At 40.7% G+C, this 14102-nt stretch overlaps 1 protein-coding gene across 7 annotated transcripts in view; it reads right to left on the reverse strand.

The window, feature by feature from the left end:
- Positions 1-14102, reverse strand: part of MYO1D (myosin ID) — a 382230-nt gene that overhangs the window by 164568 nt on the left and 203560 nt on the right. For 6 of the 7 annotated variants that reach the window (XM_017950496.3, XM_017950498.3, XM_017950499.3 and 3 more), the window contains one exon: positions 2926-3149. In XM_017950496.3, coding sequence (XP_017805985.1) covers positions 2926-3149 — 224 coding nt within the window. Of the gene's footprint in view, positions 1-2925; positions 3150-12684; positions 13409-14102 lie in introns of those variants that run through there. The other variant, XM_021928922.2, reaches the window with a different exon arrangement.

Consider the following 14102-nt stretch of genomic DNA (forward strand, 5'->3'; position numbering starts at 1 on the left):
CGAGAACTTCCTTTTAATCAGATGAATAATCAAGGCCAGTTGTTCTCAAACGTGTTTCCATAGAATGAGATTTAACCAAAATGGAAAATTCCCAGTGAAATAACCAAATAAATATAAAAATGAGGAAAAATTTATAACAACACCAGAAAATGGGAATGATGTCAATGAAGTAGAAAGTGTAATGACTTTCTGAAGATACAAAGCAGATGGGATCCAGCTGATGGGGAAGTGGCTAACTCAGGGCAGAGCACTCAGTGGAAGGAGAGAACCCCTCAGGCATAGATGAGAATCCTGAAGACTGAAGTGGCAGGGACTGGTAGCAAGGGCAGGAGGTGAAGGATTTTAAGATGAGAGCTGTGCCTGTTCCCTGCACATGGAATGGCTGGCTGCAGTGAGGCAGGTCACATGTAGGAGATAGTAGGCTGGCAAAGCAACAACCGTGAAGAAGTAATGGCTCAATAGAACAGTGGAATCCTCTTCTTTACTTCCTGTGGACAAACAACACTCCAACAAGACAGACTGTCCTAAGATCATTCCAGAAGAGACTAGAAGAGTGACAGGCTTAGAGCAGTTGGTGGTCAAAGTCAGGGACCCTGTGCCAGGTGGGTCTTACAATACTCAGTGGCTTCCTAAGCAACTTCTCGAATCAGCCCTTGGTCTCCAAATTTCATGACTAGTGGAGAGACATCTTTGCTCTGTCTACTGGTCTGTTTCCAGTCTACAAACCTGGTCAGCCTGTCCTGTCTTCACTGCCCACAGTGGCTCAGGACAAGGTCTGTCCCTGACTGACTCCAAAGGCCACAGAAGCACACTGGGGGAGTCAGGACCTGACCTACACAACCATGGAGAAAGTCACCCATGCTTCTCATCCTAATCAAGCAAACTGCTGTCTATAAATACGTGTAGCCAACAACAGCTGCAGCCATAAAAATCACCAGCCTCAATGACATGAAAAGGGGACAAAGCTGGGCATGGAGAAGGCTCAATTAAAAAGAGTTACTGTGAAGAACAGGAGTGAACTTAAACATGATTAGATGTACATTGAGATTTTAGAAAAACAAACACAAGAATGCTACAATCACAGTAGAATTCTTTAATATCTCTCTCTCTGTATTCCACAGATCAAAAAATTCCTGATGGTGACTAGATCAGGGGTTGGCAAACTACAGCCTATGCCAAATCTGGCCAATGGTCTGTTTTGGTACTGCCCACAAGCTAAGAATAGTTTTTATATTTTTACATATTTAACAAAACCAAAACAAAACAATGAAGAATATGTGACAGAGACCATCTGTAGCCTACAAAGCCTAAAATACTTAATATCTGGCCCTTTCAGAAGAAGTTCGCAGACCCCTGGACTAGATGGACACAACTGGCAAGATTCAGTGTGTGTGTGCCTGAGAGTATGCATGTGTGCACGCACGTGTGCATATACAGAACAAATGTAGCAGACCTGTTATTTTCAAATGCCATTGACTATAAGGCCTGGGAAGACTGGGACTGTCTTTCACATCTTTCTTGTTTGTCACCATATCCCCAAAACCTAGGTCAGTGCCTGTAACACAGCGGCATTCAGTAAGTATTTGCTGAATAAGTACATTGAATTTTGTACAAATCAATCAATTCTAGGCCACAAGTAAAACCTCAAAATCTAAAAAGAAGACCGTATAGGCTGTAGTGCAATCTAATCAAAATAAATAACAATCTCCTGCAGCTCTTAAAAATCTTACACAGATCTTTATTGCCATGGACAGATCTTCAAGACTAATTTTTAAGTAAAGTCATATAGCCTACATATAATCTTGCTTGTGTAAAAAAGAGGAAAAAAATGCCCATATCATATGTGCATATGTAAAAAGCCTGCCAAGATTAAAAACTAATTATTTATAGTACTATATCTGAGAACTGAAGGTTGAGGTACTTTTGTTTTCAATAATTCTGTACTTTTCTTGTGAGCAATTATTTCTTTTTTAAAAAAAGCATATGAGATATATATTAAAGAGTTTTCTTCCATGCATTTTTCTTTCTTTTGATACCTTCCATCAATTATATTTAGAGCAAAATCTAAAGAAGGTAAAATCCGATTCAGCACAAAATTATACATTAGTTCTTGTACATTCAGCATATCAATTAGTTGAAAGTGTTCTTTATGGAGTATCATGATAAAATGACTATTTGAGAAGAAGTAGCTTAGTTTATGTGACTAGATGGCTGTATCTAAGACAGAACTAAATATATCTGGTGTATACTGGCAATAAATAAGCTCAAAAAGCGAGGAGAAAATAACTACACACTCAGACCCAGGGCAGGTTATAAAAAAATAAAGACCAGTTGGAAAGGTACCAAATTTTACATGGGTTTTTATTTATTTAAAAGACAGCTCACTCTAAAAACAGTTATTTTCCCCTTTGGCTGCACTTTAAAATCACGTGGGAAACTTTAAAAGAGGACCTCTGCCTGGGCCCCACCCCCCAGCACCATTAAACAGGACTCTCTGGTGGTAGAACCTGGGTGCTGGCATATTTCCTAAACTCCTCGTTATTCTAAGGTGCAGCAGAATTGAGAAGCACTGCTTTGAAAGGATTAATGGATTTTCTAGTTTGAGTTATGTGTGGTGGTTTTATTTTTAGCTAATAAAAGAAAGTAGAAACAGCATGCTAGTAGCTTATCTTAACTATGGCTTGTGTCCAGGGGTTGTGGCACATTGCTGTCAGCTGCTACCGGAAAAACAAATTGACAGTTCCTTTATTTTGAGGGGTAAGCAGATATTCTTTGAAAGCCAAATCTACAAAACTGAAAACATAAGGTAAAGGTAAATGTCATAACAGCAAATAGCTGAGCCAATATCACGGTCTCAGACTTGTGACTTTGCATAGTATTAACTGCCACCATAAATGGATGCAGCACACAGCAACACGTCCTTACCTATTGAAAATCGTCTGCAGGGCCTCTTCAAAACGGCGAAGAACTTTAGGAGGGCTTGGCCACTTCACGTGCTTCCCGTAGTCTCGCATGGTCTTGACGCCATGGAAGCGTCTGGCCACCTCGTGGATGTATGACTTCACTTTGTAGCGCCGGTAGTACCTGAGTATAGTCAGAGCTGCCTTGGTTCTTTTGTACCGCATGCGGGCCAGGGTGCCCCGCCACACCTTCACAATAGAGAAAGAAAAAGGAAAATACTGTTGGCTGGCTGAGTTGTGGATGGCTTTGACATTATAGCAGCTCCTCTACTTACAAACTCAACCAGGCAACTTGCAAGCGTGCACAAAATCAGCCAGAGCCAAAGGATGTCAGTTCCACCTGCAACCAACAGATGGCGTGGGGAGTCACGTCAGTCATTTTGTTTCAGCTGTCTAGCTGCTCATTATTCTACACTGAAGTGTGTGCTGAGCCTGAAGCTGAGTCCTGTTTTAACTTTACTGTCATGAAAAGAAGAAAGCCAAAATGCAAATATCTTTGGATAAATATTTTAGGAATGCTGAAGGGAAGTGAGATGAGTCAGAACATCATGCCATAAGCATCTATAGTTTTCTTGTGAAACCTAACTTTACATAGATTATACATGCTGGCCACTGGTGTAACGCCACTTTGGATTTACAAACTGATTTACACACAGCCTGTGCACCTACTCTCGCGTGGCACTACGTAAACTCTCAAGGATTCATGGAGAAAGGGTAAATCAGATTACGTAGTAATATCATGTGAAACTTTGTTAAAAGTTTTTCAGTGCTCAGAAATCAATGACACTATAAACGTCTCAATGCCAACTTCATCCAAGCATGGCAAAGTCAGAGATACTTACCTTTTTCAGGACCTTTGTCAGGTGCCCATATTTCTCAACTTCTCAAGCAAAAACAAATTTGGTGTGATCTTTACTTAATCACTGGCTCTTCCCCTATATATCCTCTCCACCACCACTTTACTCCTTCTTCCACAATATGGAAGTGTAAAACCCCTTTCTGCTACCAGTCTCCAAGATGCTAAACAACCCTAGTTGCTTTCTTCGATGAACTCCTTGTACACATAGCCATCATGCCCCAGTATATTGTTTGCTGCTACTTAAATAACTGTTCCAACTCTTAGGTTGATTGTATTATTTCCCTCCCTAGTCCCTGGGCTTTCAGAGCCAAGATTTTCAACCTCTAGTTCAAAGCCCACAGTATGGGTTCTGCAGACTCCCTCAGGTTTCTTTCATTTCTTCTTAAAAATCCCCATCTGTGCCCACCAATTCCTCTCAGCAAAACTTGCGCAGTGCCTCATTTGACTCAGTTGTTTTAGGTTTGTCCTCATGGGGACTCCTAAAGTACACCATGTGCTTGCAGTGTTCTCCCTTTTCAGCCTGCTGCACAATATAGATTTGTTTGCACACTACGTGCAAGAAGATCATCAAGGGACCCCAGTGGGTCAAGAAAAACCATAATATTTAAGGGAAACATGACACATGGGCAATTTGTGATGGTAATCTAGAGTCCACATATAAATAGAATGTTTAAAGACAATGAAGCAATAAAAACTAACTCGTCATCTCATGTGGCGTCAGTACAGCAGCCCTTTTTAGTCAAAATGGCTCCCTTCCTTGTAGCCAAATCCACTGTACAGATGGCTTGGTTACGCCTCCACCCAAGTGCAAAAATAAAGCTCCCTTCTTTAGTATCTTGAAAAACCAAAAAAATACAATTACAGGGTGAAAGTATGTGATTTAGTTTCTTAGACAAAACACATTTTTAAGTTTCCTACTGTTTGTTGCTTTTTTTTTTTATTGGGAGGAATTTAAGACTCCTTGGAGCCACATCTATATAGGATATCAATCTTTAATTTTCAAGAAGTGTTTTACAGAGCTTCCTATTAGAATGTTTTCGGTTAGATTCTTTAGCAAATTGAAAAAAACATTTTATAAGTACTTTTTAAGCGGTAGTTTATTTCTTTTACAAGAAACCTACTTCATCAAGGGGGTCTTTTTTTTTGACAACCTTTATAATTTCATCTGTGTTGGCTTATTTAGGTTTTTAATAGTTGAAAAAACCAAACAGCACAAAAATGCATATAAAAAACACAGTAGCCCTTCTCTTCACCCTTCTAAACCCACCTCCCTACCTCCAGTAGAACTATTACCTCCATACAAACTATTTTAGATGCTTCTTCCATATTTACTGTCATATTTATAAATATTATGGCTAGGTGCAGTGGCTCATGCCTGTAATCCTAGCATTTTGGGAGGTTGAGGTGGGAGGATCACTTGAGCCCAGGAGTTCGAAACCAGCCTGGGCAACATGGCGAAACCCTGTCTCCACTAAAAATACAGAAAAATTAGCTGGGTGTGGTGGTGTGCACCTGTAGTCCCAGCTACTCAGCAGACTTAGGTGGGAGGATTGCCTGAGTTCAGGAAGTTGAGGCTATAGTGAGCCAAGATTGCACCACTGTACTCCAGCCTAGGTGATGGAAGTGAGACCCTGACCGCCCCCCCCAAAAAGATACCCCCCAAAAAAACTACATATACTATGATTTCTTGGTTGATCCTTTTAGATACTATCCAAATCACACAAGATGGAGACTTAGCTCTCCCACCATCATTCTTTCTTCTTCTCTATCTTCCCAATGATAAAGTATGTTCACATTACATATATTAACTCTATTATACATTGAATAATTTACACATGATATGTATATGTTATATTGCATTGTGTTATATATTACACATATGTTTGGTTCATTGCTGTGCTAAGAAGTATGAATGTTCTTTCTTTATTGTATTTGTTTTTACCTATCATTAGTAACTGCCTTGTTTTTAAAATTTGCTTTATTTACTATAAACCTACTGCTAATTTTTGCCAAATGCTCTTACAGACCCATCAAATGATTAGCAGTAATTTTTTTACTCGTTGAGCACATTAACTGAATATTTTTCTTTGATATTCCCTGTATCCACTGAACAGTTCTCTATTCTGGGACTTTTTAAATTACTCTTCCATGTTGGATCTGAGTTCTCCCCCACCACCCCGCACCCAGTAGCTTTCAAGAAAAGGTGTATGGCCAATACATTTCTATTCTCTTAAATTTCCTTGAAAGTAAAAAGCAGTTGCCTAAAATGTTGTCTGTTTCTTGAGTTATAAAAGCAGAGTAGTTGAGAACAAGCTCTGGACTCAGACTGCCTGTTTTCAAGTCCTGGTCCCACTCTTAAGAGCTGCGCAGGTGGGGCGCAGTGGCTCATGCCTGTAATTCCAGCACTTTGGGAGGCCGAGGTGGGCGGATCACGAGGTCAGGAGTTCCAGACCAGCTTGGCCAACATGGTGAAACCCCATCTCTACTAAAAATACAAAAAATTAGCCAGGTGTGGTGGCGCACGTCTGTAATCCCAGCTACTTAGGAGGCTGAGGCAGGAGAATCACCTGAACCTGGGAGGCAGATGTTGCAGTGAGCTGAGATCGCACCATTGCACTGCAGCCTGGGCGACAGAGCGAGACTCTGTCTCAAAAGAAAAAGAAAAAAAGAACTGTGTAAACTTGGGCAAGCTTCCTAACTCCTCTGTGCCTTTGTTTTCTTAGCTGTAAAATGGGGATAATAATGGTGCTTACCTTGTGGTGTTATGAGGATTAATGGAGTTTATAATACTTAAACAACACCTAAAATAGTGCCTGGTGAGTAGTCAGTGCTCAATAAGCATAGGCTGTTATGACTATTTGAAAGTCTATTCTTTATTGGGTTGTGGGTTGTGCTACTTTCTTTTTTTTTGAGATGGAGTCTCACTCTGTCGCCCAGGCTGGAGTGCAGTGGCGCGATCTTGGCTCACTGCAAGATCCACCTCCCGGGTTCACGCCATTCTCCTGCCTCAGCCTCCCCAGTAGCTGGGACTACAGGCGCCCACCACCACACCCAGCTAATTTTTTGTATTTTTAGTACAGATAGGGTTTCACTGTGTTAGCCAGGGCGGTCTCAAGCTCCTGACCTCGAGATCTGCCCGCCTCGGCCTCCCAATGTGCTGGGATTACAGGCGTGAGCCACCGCTCCCCGCGATTGTGCTACTTTCTTTTTTCCTATGTGCAGATTTTTTGCCTCTGTCACTTGTCAGTGTGACCTGAAAACTGTTTAGTAAATGTAAGCCATTCTTTCTCAGTCTGCCATTTGCCCCTAGACAGTGCCTGAACTGATACTGTTTTATTCTTCCACCTATAATATGGACTGGTGTCCGTGGTTTATATACCTTATCCAGTCATTTAGTTGCCTAAGAGGAGAGGACAGCGTGCAGGGGCTTTAAGTAACTACCATTGGGGTCTTTACTTCATCCTATGAAATAAGTGCATCAGAGGTCTGCTTCACCAAATCTGGGTTGTATTGGAGACTTTTGGCTTGTTATGGGGCTAAGTGTTCCTTTTTCATGTCTAGTGGAGCTTTTCCTTGGTTTGGCTGTAATAATCATTGCTTGCAGATGCTTTCCTCATTTAACACCCACTTATTGATATATCAGAGGCAAGAAAAATGGCAAACCTTGCCTACTCTTCTTGCTTGTGAAGGAAGTCTTCTTGATGAAAGAAAGAGTCCCCAATGAAGGTGTGGGGTATTCTAAGCCCTCCCTCTGGTACACCTTTATACTGAATGTAGCACCTTCAAAAGCAAAGCGACTTTTCAGAATTTCCTCCTTGTACTTCTCCATGCTCCATTCTTCTCTTTGAAGAATATATCGATTTTTTAAAAGCATCTTCTTTCAATTTGGCCCAAGTTTTCTTTTTTTGGATGACACTTCTCAAAGTTGATGGTATGAAGTTGGAATCTTTTCTTGGTTTCAGGGTTGATGGCATGTTCTTTGTTATTTTTACATTTGATATTTGTTAATCTTACACAATTCTGTGGGAAGGAAATTTTGTGAACCTGCAGTTATATCACCAACTCTATCAGAAGTCCCTTAGGCTCTATTTTTTAACATCAAAGGACAAGCATTGAAAACTACAGAGGAAAATGATTTAAGGAAAAATGATTCATGCATTTTTCCTTATAATCTAAGCATATTTGGTTTAAATAGATATGCTTCCATAAAAGTTTGTGTGTATGTGTGGCAGGAGGTTGTTGGTTGGTTTTCCCACCAAGGGTCTGCAGATTTGGAATTTAAGGTATAAGACAGATTTTCCTGTTTTCTCTTTGTTTAAAGCAGCTTAAACTGTTGAGTTTGTCGAGAGTCATACAAAGCTTTCGTTTGTAAAGGACTATGCCTGATGACAAAGCTTCAGAAAGCAGAAAATTAAATGTTATATTAAAAAACAAGTGCTTAGTACGTATTTGCATATGCCTGAGAGGTTCAACAAACAGCAAGGGAGCCAAAAGGGGCCCTGCTTCAGACAATATTAACACAAAAGTAGAACCAGCCAGACATTACGTGCTTTAGGATATGAGGCCAGAGGAGCGGGAGCCGAAGGACACACGCTGGGACCTGCGAGGTGAAGTCAGTAGAGGATATCGGGTAGACAGCATACTGACAGAGGAGCAAGCGAGGGACCATTTCTCAGAAAAGAGGACAGCGGCAAACAGAGAGGCCTGCTCAGAGGGAACAACTCAGGTATAAACAGAGAATGCTGGCATGGCATTGCACACATCCTTGCAACCAAGGTGCCAGTTCTCAACACAGCAGCCAGAGTGATCCTTTTAAGACCAAAGTCAGATCATGTCACTTCTCTGCTCAAACTCTGCAGTGGCTATTTCCCTGAGCAGAAAAGCCAAAGTCCTTCCTACAGCGTTCATGGCCCTATGTGGTCTGATACTGTCTCCTCCCCGCCTCATCTCCCGCTGTCCTCTCCCCTGCTCACTCCCGCCACACTGGCCTCCCTGCTGGACCCTACACAGGCCAGGCACCCTCTTGTCTCAGGGCCTTTGTGCTAGTTGCTCCGTCTGCCTGGAATAATCTGCTACCAGCCATCAGATGGCTGACTTCCTCACTCTCTGCATCTTTGCTCAGTTGTCACCTTCTCAAGGGAGGCCAGCTCTGGCCTTATTTAAAAGTTCAACTTGTCTTCACCTCCCCACCACTGCCCCCAAGCACTCTTGATTCTCCTTACCATGCTCTGCTTTTTCTTTTTCCCCCAGCACTCAATCCCTTCCAACATATCATGTAACTTCCATATTATGGTGGTGTTTATGCTCTCGCCCACTAGAATTTAAGGGCTACTAGGCTGGGGGTCTTTATCTGTTTTGCTCACTGATATATTTCCACTGTCTGGAACAATGCCAAGGACCTAGTTAATAATATTTGCTGAATGAATGAATGTATTCTACTTCATTTTCCAAGCCTGATATTGAATCTTTCACTTCAGCTGTCATGTTTTCCATCTTCAAGAGCTTGCTCTTGTAATATTTCTTTTAAAAGCATGTTGCTCTTACTTTATCCTTATCCTTGCTCTTGTAATATTTCTTTTAAAAGCATGTTGCTCTTACTTTATGAATGCAACATCGCATCCCGCCTCTGAGTATATAACTTATGGTTTTATTTTTTGCATTGTTCCTTGTGTTGCACCTGTTACCTCTAAATCCCCAATTTTCCTATTTGTCTTAGTCTTGGCCTTGCCCAAGGCTTCCTCAAATGTATAGGGATCGTTGGCCCTCCACTCACACTGAAGGGTGAACAGCCCTTGGAAGCTCTGTATAAGTGCTTCATGGATGGGGAACTTCAGTACAGGGTGATTAGGTTGGGAGTAGCCATCTGTGGGGAATCCCAGAATGTCAGGATCATAAAGTGTTTTCTCTTTCTTGCCAGAATCCTCAGAGTGAAGGGGTCTGGGGTAGGTGGTGGGGGGAATCTTACTCCTCAGTATCTATACTTTCACTTAATATCCTTGGTCTCAATATGGTACTAGACCCCTCTCCTCCACTGAGCCTGGCGTCCCTAAGTTCAGAACTTCTCTAAATCCTGTTCAATTTATTCAGACAGGAAACTTCTTGCCATCTATCAGAATGAGGCTGAGGTAGTCCCTTAGCTTTGTGAGGTCTGGGGAGAGACCTAGTATCTAATTCCTCCTTACATAGATTTTAACCAACCTCCTCTGTCAGGACCACCCCTCATCCCTACCTACAGAGGCACCCAGTCCTTCCCAGTCTAGAATCTTTCTACAGCCCTACAGTCAGATGAACTGGCTTGTCTGTTTGCCTTGTTCTCTGCAGGCACTTGCCTAGGAGTAACCACTCATTTACTTACTTCTAAACCGATGCTGACACCTCTTGTCTGCTGTTGTTTCTACTATGGTACTATTTGTCCTCATAGGTTTATCCACTTTTTATTCCTTTTCTGCTCTTTTCGAGATGTTAAGAGAGTGGATATAAACACAACTGTCATGTTTAACCAGATGTTTCATAATGCCATCTTAATTCTACCATTTTTTCTTCTGGTCCATACTTCTTTAGTGGTCAGATGTTTCAAAGCAACATCTAACAGTCATTAAACTTTGCAAAAAAAGTAGGATTCTAGGTTACACTCTATTAAGAAGTAGGGCAATTATGTATCTTCCGTTTAGTCTCAGAATCAAACACAGGTCACCTTTCCTTTTTTCTCCTAGTTCCCCATGTTTTGTTTTTCAAAATTCTAGTCATTATGGGTGTTGGGGCTCTTTCTGTCTTGTTGTCAATATAAATCCCTACTTCATAGCTCCCTGGTGCTCTGAATTAGACATTCTCTTGGTTTCCACAAACAGAATCATTCAACGTTTCAGCTCCCAGCTTCTCAGGTCCTCCTTGCCTAAGGATGATTTTTAGAAGCATCTTTCTTCCATTTCTACCTTTAAGTTCCCTATATGGTTATTTGGGCAGAGAGTTCTGACACCTTATGGTCATTAAAAAGTTGTGGTAGAGGAGGGTTTATTTATGTAAATAATGAACTCTGGTTGAATGAACTCTGAGCAAATTGTAAATATACAAAATTTGGTATGCACACATTCCATCAAATTTAGAATATGACAGTCACATTCAATTTGGGATATTCCATGATTGATTGATGAAGGGCATGGCCCCTTCTAAGAGCTATTTTAAAGGAAGACTCAGAGAAAGAAAAATCTTTCTCTTCCATCTCTATAAGGGACAAAATGAATGAAGACTTGATGTGCTATTTTAAAAATGCTGGTGCTCATGTTTTTACCAGAATAGCAGGTTAATATGTACCAAGAAGAAAATACAATCCATTGAATATAATTTATAGGCTATTAGCATAATTCCTGATGCAAAATTCCTTCGTTTTACAGATAAATTAATAATATTTTGGAAGACATAGGGGAAATCTAAGACACAAAAGAACCAAATCTTTAGTCAATAAAGAAATGTAAAAATCAATAAAATGAAGAGCCACACACACAAAAAGCACATGTGAGTCTGATCATTACAAGCTGTCCTGATGAACTTAACTATTGCAGGTGGTGGTACTGGTATGTGCTTGGTGGGACATAATTTAGAAGTGACTACCCCTGAGCTGTCTTACCTTGGTCTGGGAGACTAACTTGCCAAGTTAATTGACCCATGAACCTTCCTTTAGGACATGCCCATTTTATATATATGGCCTTGTCCAGATTCATTAACCTTGCAATTCTTTAGTGCACACAATTGCTGCCTATCAATGATTTCTTCACTATGATGATGACATGATCTGGCAGCCTCCTTAAAACTGTTACTTCAAGAAGTAATTGAACCTTTTGGTCAATTACTATCAGAAGAACAATCCAACATCAACACTATTAAAACCCAAATTGCAATTATTTTGCAGACAAATGAAAATAAAATTACTCCAGATAATAGGTTAAGTAATTCTGACAGATCTTCCAGGATTCAATCTTGTAAATACTCTGTGGAGCTGTAGGAAAGTGACTGCTCTCTTTGGTTTGGTTTGGTTTTCTTAAAACAGGAGGTAAAAACTTGGTAATTCATCTTCAAAATCTCTGAAGACTATCTTTAAACTGCATTTTGATGTAGAACTACAAAGTTTTGGTCAAGTGTTTGAGCATCTGAGCAGATCCAAGTGGTGTCTGGCAATATTTCAGCTTTTTGAGGAGACTCCTACAGCCTCTACCATCCCCAGGTGTACCTCTGTCTGATACTGAGATGGTTTACCACCTGATAAAGAGTACAGGTCAGGCTTTGACCTTGTGTGACAAATGCCTAGTATTCAAAACACACAGGACTCCATAAAAATAATAACACAGTATACATTTGCTTTAGTTGTTTGCAAATAATCTCAATTTTGACTAGTTCTCTAGATTGCCAAAAATAACTGATATTTGAAAGGTCCAGCCAAAGGTATACCCTAACGTTGATTCCACAGAGTTCTAAAAGTACATTCCAGAACACAGGGCTTTTGGAATGCTCCCTGAAAAAAAGGGTTCCAATTTCAGTAAGTTTGGGAAAGCTGTATACTGCAATTCCTTTATGGAGATTCATGGTGAACATTAGCATATTAGAAGCTCTGAGAATTCCTTTTTTTTTTTTTTTTGAGATGGAGTCTCACTCTGTCACCCAGGCTGGAGTGCAGTGGCGTGATCTCGGTTCGCTGCAAGCTCCGCCTCCCAGGTTCATGCCATTCTCCTGCCTCAGCCTCCTGAGTAGCTGGGACAGGTGCCCACCACCACGCCCAGCTAATTTTTTGTATTTTTTAGTAGAGGCGGGGTTTCACCGTGTTAGCCAGGATGGTCTTGATCTCCTGACCTCGTGATCCGCCCCCCTTGGCCTCCCAAAGTGCTGGGATTACAGGTGTGAGCCACTGTGCCCAGCCGAAGCTCTGAGAATTTCTATATAAATCTACTTTAACAGAATTGAAAAAAACCATAATTGACTGTAGATTTCTTTGTATACAGAGTACTAATTTTGAAGGGCATCAGGATATGCCACCACAGATTATGCCACTTTGGCACAAGGATTATTTTGAGCTAAAGACAACTAAGAAATAGTAGATGCAGGAAAAGCTCTCTGCCCTTCCCCTATCTGCCTAAAAAGCATATATTTCCCATGAGAAAAGTGCCCCCTCCTTGTACTAGGAAGACAAGAACACTCTTATCGCCAGAGAGGAAAAGTCCACATGGAGATGAGTCTACATAAACAGGTCTTACTAAAATAGCCTTTATCTTCCATTACTTCCTTTCATGCAGTTCCTTGTCACTTTCTCACAATTTATTGCTCCTAGAATCCCAGATCCCCTATCTCATGTCTGGTCACATTTTATTGCCTTTCTTTAAAATGGCATATAAGACCCTGAGTCTACCACTTCTTTAGGTTTTTCACTTCTTTTCTGTGAAGTTCCTGTGCATATACAATACTTACATCAGTAAAAATTGTATGCCTTTTCTCCAGTTAATCTGTCTTTTGTGAGTTAAATTTGCAGGCCCCAGGCACTGAATCTAGGCAGGTAGAGGAAGTTTTTTCCTTCTCTACAATTTCCAAAGAACCAGGTTCTATCCTTTTGGGAAGCAATGAAATCAAACAAAATAAAAGAATTATTCAAATAAGATAAAGAGTAATTATACCAGAAAACCTAGACTATGAAAAGCTATTGTGTATAAAGCTTACTTTAATTAAAAGTCAAAGCAGAAAGGGAAATGGGGTATTCAATACATATTTTATTTAGCTAATAAGAGGCATACACATTTGTCAGGAAAGACATTTTCTTTTTCTTTTTTTTTTTTTTTTTAAGATGGAGTCTCACTCTATCACCCAGGCTGGAGTTGCAGTGGTGTGATCTTGGTTCACTGCAATCTCCATCTCCTGGTTTTAGCGATTCTCCTGTCTCAGCCTCCTGAGTAGCCTGGGATTACAGGTGTGCCTGGCTAATTTTTGTATTTTTTTAGTAGAGACAGGGTTTTGCCATGTAAGCCAGGCTGGTTTCGAATTCCTGACCTCAAGCAATCTGCACTCCTCGGCCTCCCAAAGTGCTGTGATTACAGGTGTGAGCCACTGGGCCTGGCTGAAAGACATTTTCCTAAACCAAGTAAACTCACAGAAAATAGCACTGTATCAATGTTAATTTTCTGAGTTTGGTAATTATACTATAGTTACAGAAGAGAATGCCCTTGTTTTTAGAAAATATACATGAAATATTTAGGGGTAAAGGGGTATTACATCTGCAAATTACTCTCAAATAGTTCCAAAACCAA

The sequence above is a fragment of the Papio anubis genome, chromosome 17, assembly GCF_008728515.1.
Source record: "Papio anubis isolate 15944 chromosome 17, Panubis1.0, whole genome shotgun sequence".
In the NCBI taxonomy this organism is placed as follows: domain Eukaryota; kingdom Metazoa; phylum Chordata; class Mammalia; order Primates; family Cercopithecidae; genus Papio; species Papio anubis.